The sequence below is a fragment of the Sinocyclocheilus anshuiensis genome, unplaced genomic scaffold, assembly GCF_001515605.1.
Source record: "Sinocyclocheilus anshuiensis isolate Anshui unplaced genomic scaffold, SAMN03320099.WGS_v1.1 scaffold2168, whole genome shotgun sequence".
NCBI lineage: Eukaryota > Metazoa > Chordata > Actinopteri > Cypriniformes > Cyprinidae > Sinocyclocheilus > Sinocyclocheilus anshuiensis.
Genome location: NW_015546037.1, coordinates 999,216 through 1,017,608, shown reverse-complemented (window position 1 = coordinate 1,017,608; position 18,393 = coordinate 999,216). Strand labels below are relative to the sequence as shown.

The window sequence follows — 18,393 nt, the reverse complement described above, 5'->3', positions numbered from 1 at the left end:
TTGCTTTTCAGAACGATGAGCTTTGTAAAAATCGATGCGTTTCAGAAAGGCAGGGCATAGAGGAGCAACAATAATGTACAGTATGTGGAAAATAATGTGTTTTTTTAACCTTAAACCGCATAAACACAATTCATTACACCAAATACACAAAATAATGTTCTTTTTAACAACATCATATGACCCCTTTAAGCATTATTACTCACTGCGATCAGAATTGAAGGAGTCAAAAACTCTTCACAATAAATCACAAAAATGTTACTGCTATGGTGTTCATAATTTGAAGTAATTAAAATTTGATGCTGAACTGGAAGATCCACTGATTAATGTGAATTGTCATCCCATGTCTATGACTTGTTTATTTGCAAACTGTCTGCGTTGTTTTAGCACCCGGGACACTAAAGGAATTACATAAATCAGGTCATGATGCAAAAACAGCCACAAAATTAGTGCTGAATGCAATTTTCTCAATGCAATTCCTGATCATGAGTGTTAGACGTGTGGTTAAACTGAATTGCGGGTGCTTATAGCAAGGGATTTTTTGTTGAAATGTTCTGAGTAACTGTTAGTGAATTTACCCGTCAATTTTTCTTTTTTGGCAGATTCTAGTTATTAAATTTTTGAGGCTTAAACAGTTCACATACTGTACATACAAACAATCTACACACAGTTTAAAGTCTATTGTTTGACAATGAATACTGTACATCTGTAGCGGAATCTTCGAAGTCACAAAAATATTTGAGCAATATCCTTCCCAGAATAATGAAAAAGTAGGCTACTTAAAAGATATCTGAGATGAGCGCAGGTTGTGGAGATTAATTTCTAAATATAAATTACATGAGAAGAAAAAAACATCAAAAGTCTGTAAATTGTTAGACAAAAGTTCTACATTTTGCTGAACAGTTTCATTATTACCTCATCCAACTCTTCAATCAATGAAGGTTTATTGAAACCTGCCAACTGACAATGCCACTTACCGGTTGGAACGGGTAATTTCAGCAGATGGCTATATAAATGTTGGTGGCTGAATGAATGCAACAACGATTAAAAAACGGGGCATGCATGCTCAAAGATGTCTGTTACATCGAAAAAATATATATTCAAAAGCAGTGCAGTGGAACGCAAAGCGCGTTCTGTGTGAAATAGTAATCGAGCATGGCATATGCCCACTGCTTGAATCATGGACAGACGGACTACTAGTAGCCTACTGGGTAAGCAAGGTAAAACTTACATTATATGCGAAGTGAAACTTTAAAATTATTAGATGCTTTGTGCAAAAGCTATAAAAACATAATTTTAGTAACTGATATGACTGAGATGGAAACTTTCCTCAGACTACGCAGTTTTGACTTTCTAACTAAATATAAATGAGTATATCAGTATGAACTGATAAAAGCTATCAAATGTATTTCATTAAGAATTAGGTCCTTCTTTACTATTGTGGTTTGATTGACTGGCACCTTCAAGTGTGTATGTATATATGTCTGTTGACACAGAGTGACATGCTGGTATATTAAAGTAGGTATATTAATAAAGATTATTTTATATTTTGTTCTATAACTATTTTATATCAGACTGTTAAGAAATGAAAGATGCTGACAAATAGTCTATGTGTGTCACATAAATATGAAGCCCTGTGCTCATTATTTTTTATGTTATTAAATTATGTTGATTATTTGAACCCTGTTAATGGATTCAATGCTAAACTTTTGCTCAGTTGAGTAAAAGTTTTAATGTAAGTATGCCGTAACGTGCAACATGTGCAGATGCGTTCTGCTGGTGCACAGACAGAGCGTGTGATGTTTAGTTTTTTAACCTATGGAGAATATAAGAACATGTTCTTGCAGCATTTTGGCATATTCCCATAGGACGGCATCCGCAGACCTAGTAGAGGAATGTTGTGGGAAGGTTATCGGAAGATTTCCACAGTGTTCGCATGAATGCAGCTGTAGGAGTTGCTCAAATTGAGTTTGCATAGCAATAGGGGAGTTTTACAAGAACGTTGCTGCAGTGTTTTGGGAAACGTTTGGATAACCTCTGCTGCAAACCTAAGGGAGCCCTAGTTTTACACTTTCTCTGTTGAGTTTAAAATTAATTGGTTGCATAGCACAAGGGAAGGCTGTAGTGTACTTACAGTGCCAAAAGTGCTATTGGAGCGCTGGGAAAACGTATGTCAAGATGCTGAGAGGTCACAAATGTGTGAGCATTTGGGGAGCATTTCTTTAATGTTGTTATATCATTAGGGAAGCACTTGTGAAATCTGAGAGATCTGTTAGGTGAGAATTTATGGGTGGTTGGAGGAAACAGCCTCCAACTAACAGTGAGAAAAATAAGTTATTTTCTAGGGGCACGTGTTTGGAGAAGATGAAAATATTCTGCAGTCTTTGTCTTCCTCGAGTTTGCACCTTTTGTCTGGTAAAGACTTATTGCACTGTTCTCAATCATTAGCATGCATTCATTGAATGTGATTGTAATACTTGTGTGAGATGTAATTAATTTTCCTAATACTGAGGATTATTATAATTGTATGGTTTCCAACAAATGAGGTATTGTTTTTTTTTGCAGAGGGTGGTATCTAAAGTGAGACATAAAAATGTTATTTTCAAGACATTAATGGATGCGATTTAAAACCTTTTTGCAGCATTCTCTCTTTGATATCTGTGAACAATTGAATGTATTGTGGGTAACTTATATTGTGTTCGCTTTGGGCTGATCATCGTTATTGTTGTTGCCAGGTGACTGTTTGTTGCTGCGCTCAGTCCCGCCCTTTGACGTCTCCTGCAGGAAGAGGCGTGGCTTACAAAGTGACAGAAGTATTCTTCGATATTCTCTGCGGAAGTTCTGATTGAGCAGTCCGTACACTACGGCGTTCAGGCAGGAGTTAAAATATGCCATGAAATAACTCACCACAAACAGCCAATCAGGGACCAAGGGCGCTACGTGGGGCGGGTCCACCGCTACAGCCAGGCCAATCAGATTCAGCGGCGCCCAGCAGACGGCGAAAAGCACAAAGACGACGAACATGGTCAAGAAGTGGCGCAACTCACTCGGACGGAGGCGTGGCCTGACGTCGGTTGTGACCCGCCTCCTCACGCGGAGCACCAGCACCCAAATCCTCAGATAGCAGAACGTAACTACCGCGATAGGAAGCAGGAAGTGCACGGTCACCACGGCTATGGTGTAGCCCGCGCTTGTCGTCTGACTAAAGGTGCATGAGTAAACGCGAGGGTCGTACGTCAACGACCCCAACGCCAGGTTTGGAAGAATGGCGATGGCGGTGAGCACCCAGACTAACGTCAGAAGCGCCAGGGTTCCGGCGCGGCCGTAGATTTTCTCGTAGGTGTTGGCCTGGCAGATGAAACAGTAGCGGTTGATGGCGATGGCGGTGATGTTGAAGATGGAGCCGATGACACTCGCTCCCATCAGGAAGCCGCTGACCTTACACTCCATCTCCCCCGGCAACCAGCCCGCGTGCAGCATGCCGTGCAAGACCAGAGGGTAGGGATAGCAAACCACCAGGAGATCGGCGAAAGCCAGGCTCACTACAAACGCATTACCTAAAGCACACATACACACAGACAGAATTCAAATACAAGGCCTTAGTTATGGCATTAAAGTTAATTGTTTTATTACATTCAGATCATGATGACAGAATTATTAAAACTCAAAATTATAAGTTGTAAACCTGATTTTTTTTTTTTTGCACCAACTGATCGACCATTACGTTATATAAAAAACAGCAAAATAGAAATGATGAGAACAGTAAGTAACTGTAATCAGGGAACTACAGTACTTCGGGGCGGATCTACCGGGGTGGCACGGGGTGGCAACTGCCACACAAAGAAAAAGCTGTGCCACCCCACCTGCCACCCCAGAATTATCACAGAATAAAATATAAATGTAAGCAGTGTTTCATATGCTACTTTTCAGCAGAGGTGATGACGGCAAAACGCAAAATAATGGCAAGAAAACACGTCTTTCAGTAAACTGTGCATGATGGTTGCACGCGCACGCAGCGCACCCAGTGTAGTCGGTTACATTAACAAATGACTCTTATGAACCGGTTCTTTGCGAGTCAGAAACACTAACGAATTGATTTTACATTTGTTCATGAAAATTAATGCTTCTCGTCTAACTAGAAGTCTTCTGAGATCTGTCTTCTGACCTAATCCCATCCAGATATGTCTGAGATTCATCCCGTAATTTGTTGTGCTTGTTCAAAGTAACACAAATAAAAGTCGAGACAACGATGGGCAGTTCTTCTTTTTATTTTACTGTTCAACAACTGAACACCAGCTCCGTTAACACAGGTGTCTCCTTGGACAACCAACTGGCCAACCAAAATCTAACCCGGAGTACCCCAACAGTACTTATACTTTATTCTGGGTGTATTCAACTCAATGCACTACAGTAATTGTTTGGTGAGCCGATTCTCTGACCGCCCGCTCCACTTTCATCATGGATATAGGCCTTTTTTGCCATCCGACGAAACAATAACATGAAATCAATAAGAAGATGCAGATCACCGAATCTAGTAGCAGCAGAGTTAGGTAAGAATCTAATCGTATTGCAGTTTTTGTACAGTAAACATGTTGTACACCCTCAAAACCTGCTAAAGTGTTGCTAGTTGGTTGCTAGGATATTCTGGGTGGTTGCTAGGCTCTTGCTATGCAGTTGCTGGGGCGGTGCTAGAGTATATGTTTGATAGTGTGTTCTGGGTGATTACAGATATTCCCACCTCAGTTCATTACAGAAAATCAAACACTGTTTTCAAAACTGATCCAGTTTCAATGCTTTGATATTATTGTATTCCTTTCTAATGTAAGGAAAATCAAAAGCTTTTGTTGCTCTTAAACTTGCACTAAAACGTGATTTATACCATCCAAGTAGCCTATGTAATATTAATAGAACCACTTGTATTCTTTAGTGATGCAAGCTCAGAAATATTTACTGTTGAAGTTTTTTATATCGTGTATTGACTTGGTGCCATGATGGATTTTTGGTATTTTAGTATTTATTTTTCAGTTTAGACAATATAGATGATTACTTCATGGTAATGCAATAGGCTATTTGTGAACACAATTGTGTATGTCAGGCCATAAATCTCCAAAAACTAAGCATGGGTGCTTGCTTTGGTGTTGCCACCCCTCATAGACCCCATGCCACCCCTTTGCCACCCTAAAAATTATTTTATAGATCCGCCCATGCTACTGTTCAAAGGTTTGGGAACAGTAAGTTTTTTTTCCCTCTCTTATGCTTACCAGGATTGCATTTATTTGATAAAAAATACAGTAAAAACAGTAATATTGTAAAATATGATAAAAAAAAAAGGTTTTCTATTTGAATATATTTGAAAACAATTTATTCCTGTGATGCAAAATTGAATTTTCAGCATCATTACTCCAGTCTTCAGTGTCACATGATCCTCCAGAAATCATTCTAATATGCTGATTTGCTGCTCAGAAACATTTCTGATTATTATTATCAGTGTTGAAAACAGTTGAGTTACTTCATATTTTTGTGGAAACTGATAATTTTTTTTTTTTATTCTTTGATGACTAAAAAAATTCAAAAACATTTGTAACAATGTAAAAAAAAATTGTAACAATGTAAATGTCTTCACTGTCACATTTGACCCAATTAATATATCCTTGCTGAATAAAAGTCTAAATCTTCCTGACACCAACGGTATTGTTGCTGTACACATATTACCGCTTTAAATTTAATTTAATTATTTAAAAAAGTATATTATTATATTTTTAGTTTGTTAGTACTTTGTTATTACTAACTTTGTTAGTTCTCTAATATTTTGCAAGAAAACATAATGGTGAATAATTTATAAGTATTTTCCTGTTTCATGTTTTCATGAAACAGGAAGGAATTTCAGAAAGGAATGAATGAATGAATAAACCAACATTGATGTTTAAGACATAACTGTGTGGAGCAAGATTTTAAACCAATGAGAGGCAACTATCGATGGGACTTTTCAGTGTCAGAACAACGGTTTCATACAGAAATGATTATGCCTGACACTTTATCACATTACATCAGGTTAGGACGCTGTTTTTTTAAACAACAAATTTAAATTTCTCTTTCTTGTTAAGTACATGTGAAAAACTGACTCCGACCAAAATGCAAGAGGTTCTTCAGATTTATAAATTTCTCCATGAAATCATGACACTGGTGATTTATTTGCCACTAGAAAATGAAATTAATGTATTTTTTATACACGTTTACAAATGTTCGTAGAGTAGAAAACACAAACACCAGAAAGGAAACTTGATAACAGCACCTGAACTGTAGTCGATCGACATATTGTGTGTCTGGGAGTGTGGGAGTGTTTGTGTGTGTGTGTGTGTATGTGTAGGACAGGCTCAGGTGCTGTAGTATTTTGACTGTGAGGTTCACACTGAGTGCAGATCCATTAGATTAAGTGCGGTGTCTGTGACACTGAGTTCTCCTCTACAGTGCTTGTTTATGCATGTTTGCTTTGTTTACCAGTCAAGTCTCTCGTATGCATGTGTTGTGTGCTGGTTTGTTGGGAGTTGAGGTTTTCTCCTCAGATCAGGTTGTATTAGCATTTATACCACAGATGGAGTTCATATGGAGTTCAACACAGCACTGTACACACACTTGTGCTCCTAAACCAATGCGTTACAGAACTCAATTAGGTTTTGTAATGGATACATGCATTCAGTGAATATCAATCGAATGCATCTGGGAAAAAGAGTCCATATAGAAAGTGATCATTTTAGGTTAATATTCTACATCATACCTCATCCACATGACTGATGCTCCATTCACACTGATTTTATTGCTAGAGGTCAGCACGTCGCTAGTAGCCATTCCACTTGCTCTAATACATTGGTATAGATATTGCAGCAATGCATTATATAATGAACAAGATGAATGACTATCAATGCATGAATCAAACATGCTTAGAACGGCCCTTTCTGACACTCTTTAAATTCCGTTGATGCTCGTTTGCATAAATGTAAACTGTTGCATCACAGGACATGCCCACAATGCATTGCATGATCACTGTTGCTTATGTCTCCAGAAATGGAATGATTTGGGGTCACCGCAAACCGCTGTCAACTTTCACAGCCGCCCATTTCCTCTTATCTCACTCTCCCTCTTCTCCATTTTGTCTTTCTCATTTGGATCCGTCAATGTCTGCTATCTTTCTCTCGCTCTGTGTCAATATCTCTCACCGTATCTGATTTCTAATCCATCTCTTTTCCTCTCACTTATTACAACTCAATTCGCCTTTCCTCACTTTCGTCCTTTCTCACAAGAAGATTAAGAGGCAAGAGGAAGCAAGCAGCTGGGGTTTAAACGTTTTAATTGGAATGTCGAAAGGCTTTCTGAGAGAGAAATTTGGTCTAAACTCTTGTTCCGAAACTGGGCCAGAATGTATGCACTTGAACCTGAAAACAAGAGATGCCTAAGCAAAGAAACAAATAAAAATCGGATTTACCATACACACACACACATGCGCTTGCGCTCATTACCTCTGTGATCCTGCCGCATGCTGATGTGAGGAAGAGGGTGTGAGGAATAAGTGTTCAGGAGATGAATAGTGTGCCAGATACACAAATGTTTTCTGCAGGATTCTGGGCTTTGACATTTGGAACAACATTTCGTTTTGTTTGCTAAACAGATGAATTTAGGAACTGCTGCCTTCACACTCAAAAAAAAACAAAAACACATTGGCCCCTGCTTTTAAATGATTGTACCACTTACCTATTACATCAGATGTTGTTAACCAAAACTATTGTATTCAGAATGTTTCAGGGAATGCATGAAAAATACTGTATATCTTCAATGCAAAGTCGCTTTGGATAAAAGCGTATGCCGAATGCATAAATGAAATGTACAGTAAAATGCTTTCTGTGATTTGACAAACAAAAAATATCTGGTGTCTGGTCTATTGCATTTCACTACTTCAGAAACATTCCCAGTAAAGGATGCTAATAGGGATCAGAAGTGAAGACAAGGAGAGAAAATAAAGTTTTAAAGCACCCCACGAAACATCAGAGAGAAATGCAAGTGAATTGGTAAGAGAAACGAGAGATTCCAAGTGTATTCCAGTGGAAAAATTCATGGGATTTTGTTTAAATTAAATTGGGTGACCAGATCTGCACTGTCTGTGGTGTGTTTTACATTGCAAAAGCAGAACAAAAGGGAAAAACCCAGAACACAGCTAAAGCTGTTACAGCAGAAGCTCCTATGATATCAATGTCACAAGCTTTACAATATTTTACAATAATTCATCTCTCATGCATATAAGCACATAAAAGTTTTAATGAAAAAAAAAGAAATATTCAAAATGTATCATTTACAGTAACTTACAATTTGCAAAGGATTGGAAAAAGTGGAAAAAGTCTTCAGATTCATTTATACATGTGAAGAATAGGTTGAGAATTATAACCTAGCTCATATGAAGACAGGAATCATGTCTTTTTTTTTTTTGCTGATTAAGGCGTAATACAAGAATTCTTCACCTTGCCGAAAGCAAAAATCTGAAAAGCACATCATATTTTGTGAGGAAGTGTGACATGCTCATGCAAAACAGGCTCTATTTTTGGATTCAGCACCCCAAAATTGGTAAGAAACAAGTATTGGATTTCATTCAGCAAGTATGGTGCAGGCCAGTGTTATTTTTCTAAAAAATCTCTGTGTTTCACAGAAGAAAAGAAAGTCATATACAACAGGAATGGAATAAGGGTAAGTAATCGATGAGAGACTTTTCATTTTTGGGTGGAGTATTCCTTTAACTATTCAAGTCACAGAAACTTTTACAAGCTATAAAACTCTAAATGTCAAACAGCGAACATGGAGAATGGGTTAAATGGAGTAAAGAATGTACTGTATTCAAATATGTTAACATTACAATTGCATTATATGGTCCAAAAGGTCTTGAAGGTACAGTCAACTAAATAAAAGCACGACTGATGCACAAGAGTGAGACAAGCCCATTTTTTAAACAGGTCGCATAAATGTATAATATGAAATCTAGAAACCCAGTATCATGGTCTGACTCACCAATAGCCCAAATGTCAAACTAAACCCATGGGTCTCATTAATGCTTCAACTGTTTCTACTAGGCACCATTGAGATTAAAAATGAGATTTTTCTCATGAGAAAACGACCATCTCATCTCGTTTCAGAAAAGAGCTTGACAATGTCTCAAACTGTGGTCAGATTTGCCAAGTAACAGCTAATTTCTTTTCCCATCATGTAGAAAATTTTAAGAGGAAGGGGATATTTAAATGAGACACACATGAGAACTCCATTAGGTCTTTTGAGCCACCTCTGAGCATTAAAAGTTTCCTCCGGGTGTCTCTCTTATACACATAAACACATACAAAGGCTTTAATTAAAAACAGCATAACAGAGAATGCTCACACACACACAAAACCATTAATGACGGCAACGGAGGGTAGTGCTTAGTCAACATGAATGTTAATTAAATCTCTAATGACCCCAAACTAACGAGGACTTCACAAACACAATCACTATTTCATAGGGTAAAAACACACATGAAGGGTTCTACCATAGCATCTCTCTTTTGCCTACCTAACTGAGTGTGTGTGTGTGTGCATAAGATAAATGAACGCGGGTCTAAAGTGCTTCCCGTTGTAGCAGCTCTGCAGGCAATGTCCTCAGGGACTTTGCAATCTCACTTGGCACCAATAACCCTGTATCTGAGGAAATTTTAGTGGGTGTATGTATAAAGGAGCGGATTTGTTGGATGATCAAACGGCTTTGTATAAAATGGTCACTGGAGTATCAATAAAACCATTAAATGCGCCTCCCTTATTTGTATTGAATAAGGAAAGATTATCTAAAACCGTCTGAGCTGTGGCTCTGTTTTATTTTAGTCTATCATAGTTTCCTGTGTAGACTCTAGGAATTTAATTTATAACCTCATTGTGGAAGGTTTGGCTTAGTTTTCTTAATATTTTTTTTAATGTTATGTAGAATTTCTATTTTTAAGGGGCTTTAATCGTTGTTTTGACCAAACATTTAAATAGCCAGATTGACTTGAACCTGCCAAAGCTTAGAGAGCAAAGACTTACTCTGTTCTAGATTTGTTGTGTGTACCCTGACTGAAATCCCTCTAAATGGGATTGCTTTTCTGCCATTGTTAGCAGATCGACTGTGGGTACAATCCAAGTTCCCACACTCACTGGTCACACAAACACACACACACACACACACACACACACACAAACGTTCACGTAGAAAATGCTACATTTTTCTTTGTCAGCTACAGATCGCGTTTCACTGCGCGTCGCTGACGCGGCCGGTCTCTGTTGACACTGATGCTGTTTTTGACTGACCTCTGCAGCCTGTGTTCCATTCCAAACTTTTACACTTCGACCTCTACGTTTTTCAGATGCACCAATCACTTTTACAGCTCTTAAACTCTGGCCTCTTACTTTTTCACCGAAATGACAAAGAGCCACCTCTCACTGCAGATTTTACAAGATTGCTAGGTTGTGTGCAAGTGTGCACAGCAAAAAGTGACAAGAGGCCGTGGCACGCCAATTCGACTGTCAGCCAGTAGAAAATGCCAGGCCGTCGTTGAGCATCTGCCAGCTCAGTTTTAGGGTGTGTTCTGCGCCGTTGGCACTAGTTGGACCGCGTTGGTGGCTTTTTTGGCCAATTGAGCGTGTTGAATCGGCGTCATGCAGTCGGTGAGACGGATTACTTTGATTGGCTATTCAGCGTAGCAAACCAGTGCATGAGAAGAGAAGCAAAAGTGATGAAAGCGAGCAAATGACAAAGTCAAGAGGACACACAAAAACAGCTGTTTTGATGTTACATAATTTCATCTGCACATTCCAATACGTGTATATTTTCATAATGACAAGGCTGTCTGGAATGAAGACAGTGATTAACATGACTAATATTAAAAATGGTAAGCAAGTGCGGCTTTGGTAACGGTTTGTATATCCACACTTCTAGTTTCAGTTTCACTTTTTGAATGATAAATTTAGACTATTACCACCTTATGACATAGATAGGTATTTCCTCTCCACCGTAGGTGGCAGTTGGCCATTGACTGTAGTCTTTGCACTGTTTCAGCCCAGTTGCAACACCCGGGGATTTTCCTGCATTGAAAATATTTTGGCAGCCGCCAAAATGAATCTTTGTCCCGCCAAAGCTTTATTTGATCATTTAATGTGATTACTGGGTGATGTAGATGACTGCTGTACTTGTGATGGCAGTATGCAGTGCATGTTGATGACTGCGGGAGAGAACGCCTTTCTAGTCACACTGTTTTATTACCTCATTACTTTGATCAAACTTCTCACTTCACCTTCTTTGCCTTTGTATGAAATGCCCTTCTTAAAAAAGAAATATTTTTTATATTACTTACGTGGATTTGCTTTTCAAATGAATCATAAAACATAAATCACATTCTGGCAACGGGTGAATAAGGGCTAGTTAGCTTAACATAGCTTAACATAGTATCAAAACACAACTTTTTTGCTCCAAAATGAACTAACATCAGTCTAGTGTTTAAAATAACCTCCTTCTGTGGTCCAATGTGACTAATTATCATAGAATGAGACAGAAAATCTATTATTTTATTGATTTCTATACTGTGATACTAATCTAATATTGATTAGCACTCCGTTATATATATAGCGTATTCCTAGGAAAATTTGCGAGATGGCTTGAGCACAGATGAACCATTGATATTGATGCAATAGTGTTTATTGCCTTCATGTTTCATCATTCAAAACATATTTATCATTATTTTATTCAGCTACAGATAGTCTCAGCCTCAGACGTCACGCCCACGGCTGACCGTCTGATGCATATGGCACAAAAAATTGGAAACACTTCAGGAGTTTCAAAGTCATCATCTGATTGATCGAATTCTACAGAATTTCTGGGATGTGTGTAGCGCTTTTTAACATTTGCCTGGAAACAATAATGCCATGACGCCAAACCCCCTCATGGAAGAACAAAGCTGTCGTGTTTACAACTGTGATGACGAGCACTCATCAGGATCAACTAAACGCTGGATTTTCAAAAGTATGTGAAATATGTAAAGTTCACGGAATAGACTTTTTAAAATACGTCCAAGAGTTTTATCCACCGGTTATTGTTATTGTGGGGACATTTCCACGGCCCTAAACATGATGCAGCACAAAACGAAACATGATTGGTTGCTTTACCTGTCAGTCATATGGCCTCTTGGGCAGTCCTTGGCCATTCAAAGCACGGTTTTCAGACCTTCTGCTGTCAGTCTGAAGGTCTGGCTATGCGAGACTTAGCTACAGATAGCTGGATGTCTTTGTTCATATTAGGGCTTTCCTGGAGCAGAGTTTATCACTGCGTCCCAAATCGCATACTATCCATCCTAAATAGTATTTTAAATTAGAATTAGTGTGTCCCAAATTGTAGCATGTTGAAATAAGTAACTCAAAGGAACCCAGATGGTTTACTATTTCCAGTACAAATTCGATGCACACTCTAATGGCTAATATTGCCCACAACACATTGCATGTTGCATGAGGATTTGATTAGAACTACAAACATGCATAATAAGTGATTAAAAACTACAAACATGGTGGGTATGTGAGACTGATGGACAAGTAGAGAATGGGGTGTGAGTGATTAATAATCAATATCTAACCTGATAAAAAAATTATTTTATGTTATTCGAATATCCGCATTATATTTCATGCATATGCAGCAACATTGTGAACTTTTATAAAGATACGTTTGGTCATTAACTTTTAAATGCATCATTATGCAAACACATGAGCAGAGTTCTCTGCATGATAGACCCATGGCTGGCAGATAAACGTGCCTCTACCTACCTCTAGAATCTTTAGGATGATGTTAAATGTGACAAGATGATTGACATGGCTGTTTAAATGGTGATTATGGTGAATGGCTCATAAAAGAGCGTCCGTTAAAGACGTAATTATGACAAAGTAGTATGTCCCAAAGCTTGCATACTATTCTGCTACACACTCAAAAATATGTACTTTTATTCACAAAAAGAGTACATACTTTTAGGGCATAGGTAGGCAAATTGGAACACAGCATATGACTTCTATGAATCTCACTGTTAGACTTTCTGTGCAACGGCACCCTCTGGTTTCCAGGATGAATGAAACAGACCTTACATGAGAGTGTTTAACGTGTCATAATGCCCCATTTTTAGTAAAAATAGAAAAAATAATAGGCCTACTCCTCTCTTTTAAGTAAATGTTTTCTCCGACTGAGCACACTTTTGGACAACAACCGCTGTTTATTAAAGTACTCTGATGCAAAGAGCACAGGAGTTTTTCTCAGTGAATGCATAAGAAGCTCATATTTCATATTAAATGCATGGACTCAGTTTTTGATTTTGCATCCCTCCTGAGAAAAATTAAGAAATTACTGTCACTGTAAGACATTTAAAACAAAAAAGAGGGTTGCCGGTGTCTCACTGCATGTTAATAGGATATGACAAACTGTTTCTTTGCATTTATTTTGGATTTATTGTCAGTATTGGGCACACATTGCACAAGGGTACTGTGTGTATGGATGACTGTGTTCATCAGCCACCACCAAAGACCATTTTTGACCCTGGAAAAACCCTGAACACAGTCAGCTTTTGTCCCAGCTATTTCTTTGTTGTTGTTTGGTGTGTCACGACTCTTTTAAGCAAACAGAAAAGTCCTAACAATTGCTCAAAGAAAAGACTTGCCGAATGATTTTTGACAAGTGTTGTACAGTCATTGTATCGACAAAAAAAAACAACACACTTTTTTTCCCCAAAATATCTTCTTTTGTGTTCCTCTGAAGAAAAAAGGTTTCCATTTAAAACCATCTCTGTAATGCTTCACTCCTCAAAGTTCAATGCATCGGGAAACATAGTCATCAATCATCTGAAAAGGCCTTTATTGCTCTACAGGGATATGACCCTCAATTTTATGAGAAAAAATGTCTTAAACGCATCACTTTCTTTTACTCTAGGGAATTACACAGCTGCTAGGGCGTGATGGAACGCAGCCGGACAGAAGTATGGGCGTGGTTTAGTCATCTCATTTGCATACAGTTTCGCCAGACCCAATAGGATTTTATTCAGTCCGGCACTGCACAGCAAATGGAACCTTTAGGAAAAACTAAACACATCTGATGTATTAATCAATACTACCTGCTCCTGCGGTTCAACTGGACACAGCACAAAGCCGAGCATGTAGAAGAACAAAAAGCACAAAAAGGCACTCCAATACTTGTGTTTCCTTAATCATCACAGGTCAAAGTAAAGGATGCAGTCAAGGGTGACAGACACGCAACATTTATCGCATGCCCTTTGAGTATCTATATAGAGAACCAGCAAGCTCATCACTCTATGCTAATGAGACACTGAATGTCACCTTGTGGTACACAAATACACCTCTACCAAACACAAGCAAAAGCCCATAACATGAGGTCATGGGCCAAATCTAACTGTCTCAATAAACACCAGAACCAAAGACACAACTTTAAGAGAGAAGGACTGGATTGAAAGCACAATAGAGATGAAGAATAAGAGTGAAAGGGAGTGTTTAGAGGGGAATGACAGCAACGTTTCTGTCATTTCGGTCTCTCTCTTCATCCCTTTGTAGACAACATGTTTTATTTGAAAGCTGGAGTGCAGGGCTGTGCAGGTAAACGGGTACATTGCCGCGGTTACCGTAGCTTTGTTAAGACAGTGATCGGATGATTCCACATGCACATTTCAAGATAAGAAAATGTCAAAAATCTCCAAAGACACAATGACATGCATAGAAAAGCTCTCTCTCCCCTTGCTGCCCGCTCTCGCTTTTTGTCTGTTCTCACTCTCACACTCCATATTACTGATGACTATTACAGAACACAGCCGACATATCAAACTCTGACCTAATAACACAGCGCTGTCGAATGGTTTAACAGACTGCTTGTTTGGAGATATTGCAGTTCAAATCTGTGTTTACCTACTCTCTCTCTCGTCTTTTTTTCTGTTTCCATTGACAGGTTTTTCTGTGCTGTGGTAAGCAATGAAATGCTGAAATCTTAAAAATTACATTTTAAAACCCCATTGGTCCTTAAGACATCACAGTGGAAAAGAACTCTGGCATTCTGAGGTCAGATCATGCAAATTATGAAGAGAACAAAAGAATATAAAAAAAAAAACTGGTAATTTCACTATCCTGTTTTTCTTTCTGACATTGTTATTTCTGTCTATTTTAGTTTCTTAAATTGTTCTTTGCTTATCCATTCATTTTCTCTCGCATCTCATTTTGTGATTTAAAAAAAATACATACTAGTACTAGATTTTTTTCTTTCAGAGTAGGAACATGTTTTCAGAAGTTTTGCATGCCTGTGTTTTGTCTCTAACACTTCACAATATAAAGACATCACAGCTATTTGAAACTGGAAAGCACTGCCAGATAATAATGAAAAAATGCAAATGAAGATCCATAATTTGAAATCATATGGTACTTCATATTAATGAATGAGGGACTCCAATAAAATGCTTTTTCTGAGTGGAATTAACTGGAATTGCTTTGCATTTTCTCTCACACTCACTCACTCCAACACAGCCAGCACATAAGTGATAGATGCTGGTGGTAAATCAGAGCTATTGCTGTTTCAGACATGCAATTCCCACCCGGCACTCATTCTCAGGTACACACTTATGTGTGTGTAAATTATTGACTCATGCCAAAGGATTTTGGTTTATCTCTGAATTTTAAAATGAAGTATCCAAACGTACATTTGTCATCTTCACAAGCATACCGCCACTCTCTGGCTCACATTCACATGGTCTTCAAACGTCCGTTAAAGTATCGTTGTCAGACAGCCTTGAGTGCAGTGTTATTCTCAGGCTCTGACTGTCTTTGATATCTGTGTGTTATGTAAAGTCAAACCTTCTCGTGTCCATGAAACATATTGTTTCAGGTTTCGCTTTGTGAAAATGAGCATAAAAATGAATGAATGAACAAACTAAACAATGAATGAATTAATGAGGAATGAATGACAAACAAATGAATGAATAAACAAATGTGGAAAAATAATTTCCACAATTTCATGCATAAGATGTTCAGTGTCTTAAAAGAAGTAAGCTTGTTTTACTTGGCAAAATGAATCATTAGGCACATGTAAAAGACGAATTAGCAGGTTAATCTAGGCTATTTCTATAACTGACATTTAAAACTAAAAGATAAAAATAATGAAATAACAGACAATGTATTTGTACAAGTTTAAGAAACGATTTTAAAGACAAATTATGTTAAATAGAATCATATTTAAAGGCACTGAAATGATTTCAATAATCAAATGCTGAGCCTCAAATGCTGTATGTTTGCAGAACAGATGATGGACATCCATCTCGAAATGATTTTAGACAAATTCCCATCTTTTTGTATGAGATTTGTATTGTCATTCATGCTCAGGCCATATTGTGCACGTGAATGGTTGGTAACCGTGTGAATGAAGCACTAGGTTTATTCTTGAATTTTTTCCGTGTGGCACGGGAACACACGACAGCTGATGACAGTATTAATGACCCTCATCTGAAACTGCAAATGAGTCATACGAGTATTATCCTAATAACTCCTTGTCATGAGCCAGTGAATGATTATCATCCGCTAAGGGCCGTTCACAAAGGACGCGTTCTTGCGTTCTTTTTTCTTAATCGTTTTGCACTGTAGTGTAACTTTGGAATGCGTTTGCTCCATTCCGTTGCCTCGCGTTGAGCTGTTTTGAATGCAAGAACGGGTCATGTGCGAACATCCCCTCATCTCTCCGTTAATTAATGTGGACTGAACGCGCGCGCTCACTCACTCACTCGCTTACCCGCGTTTCTCAGTTTTCTATTTCTGAGCACCGAGATGATCACCAGCACGTTACCGAGCACATCCACCACGCTCGTGAAGATCAGCACACCGGCCAGCACCATGACGACCCATGCTGGCCGCGCACCTGCTCCGCTACCCCAAGCGCGACCCTGCGTGACTTCCGTCCGGTTCCTGATGAGGGAGACATTCTCGGGCATCTCGGGAAAAATCTTCACCCTCTCTCACAAAAACACGCTCGGTATCTTTCTCACGAAGCGTCTGCCATCTTCACCTTAAACAATTAAACATTTCCACATTCTCAACAAGCCTTGGGAAGCTCGGTGACGCGTTTTCTTTTCTCATGCATGTGCCACATGAAACATAAATGTTCCACCCGGTTCTTCTTCTCGCGATTGACGAATATGTTCAACTTCACAGTGCTCTTTCTCTCTCCTCGCCTCGCGCGCTCTTTTAAAACTCACACACGGTGAGCGCGGCGACGCACCTCGAGCTTCTCCGAGCATCTCGCCCCAGTCGCGTGCGCTCCGGTATTTCCCATTGATGACTGAGGGATCACGCTCACGCTCACGCTGGCGTGGGTTCATCCCTCTTCCTCCACCTCATCCAATTCTTCCTCCTCTTGCCGTTCAGTTTATTTACAGTGACGCTTGAGCTGAGGTAAACTGAGACGCTTCCAAAAAGCTGTCAAACGTGGGACGCGTCAGCTCGCCGGTATGTCCAGTCAGTCAGACTTTATTTATTTATTAATTCACTCGGTGGCGACGGAATCCGATGCGTGAGATCGGATGATGTGCTCCCGTTTCGGTTGAATTCCCGCCTTTTAGGAGTGTCAAACCTTTAAGTGCAATACACCGGTGTGTGTCGTTAAAAACGCTTCTTTTTGTTTACTACGACGGTCTTCGCGTTTGAGGGGCAAGACTGTCGTTAAATGAAAGAATCCAACTCAGAATTTCTGAGCGGTAGTTCCGTGTTTTCCCGCCTCAAAGCGAGTCCCTCAGCGACTCCGCTCCCGTCGGCTGCACGCGAGCGGAGTTTCCGGTCCAGTTCTCGGACAAGTTCAGTTAAACGACAGCTGGAGAGTCGTCGCCCTCTACCCGCTCCGCACCGCACCGCCGGTCTCTCGCGCTCTCCTCATTGAGGACCAAAAAATCGTTGAGCGCGCGCCACCGCTGTTTACAGCTGCCCCGTTCGCACGCTCTGGGAGCCTCCGCGTGCGTCTGAACTTGTACTGAGAGCGCGCAGGTGCACGTGCCACAAATAACGGGTTTGAATTAAAAGGCCTTGCAGCGTGTTCTCACTGATTGCCTGGTACCGAGCGATAGGATAGCTACTTTAAAGTCAGCTTCCACAACCATCACCAAACACCATGAATTTCTTAGATATGAAATTTGATAGAAAATAAATTCTATCAAATAAAACAACCTGTAGTAAAATTAATACATAGCAAATAAAAATGTCTCGTTAACATATCTTTTAAATAATTAAAAACCGTTGTAAGAAGCAGTGAACTCAAGATGTGAAGATGACAAATTTAATCAAAAAGAACGTCATT

At 39.2% G+C, this 18,393-nt stretch overlaps 1 protein-coding gene across 1 annotated transcript; it reads right to left on the bottom strand.

The window, feature by feature from the left end:
* Positions 1–2,617: 2,617 nt before the first annotated feature.
* On the bottom strand, positions 2,618–17,958 carry mtnr1ba (melatonin receptor type 1Ba). The gene is made up of 2 exons (XM_016499989.1): positions 16,840–17,958; positions 2,618–3,554 (listed from the first exon to the last, which is right to left on the bottom strand). Exons 1-2 carry the CDS (start codon positions 17,036–17,038, stop codon positions 2,686–2,688), a joined length of 1,068 nt encoding a protein of 355 aa, XP_016355475.1. The 5' UTR covers positions 17,039–17,958; the 3' UTR covers positions 2,618–2,685.
* Between the last annotated feature and the right edge of the window lie 435 nt (positions 17,959–18,393).

What these genes read in the sequence shown, in the direction of transcription:
- mtnr1ba (XM_016499989.1), bottom strand. Translation starts at nt 17,038, where the DNA reads ATGCCCGAGAATGTCTCCCTCATCAGGAACCGGACGGAAGTCACGCAG. An exon ending in TAGAAAACTGAGAAACGCGG is followed by an intron (nt 3,555 to 16,839) that starts GTAAGCGAGTGA and finishes TGTGTGCTTTAG; the next exon opens with GTAATGCGTTTGTAGTGAGC.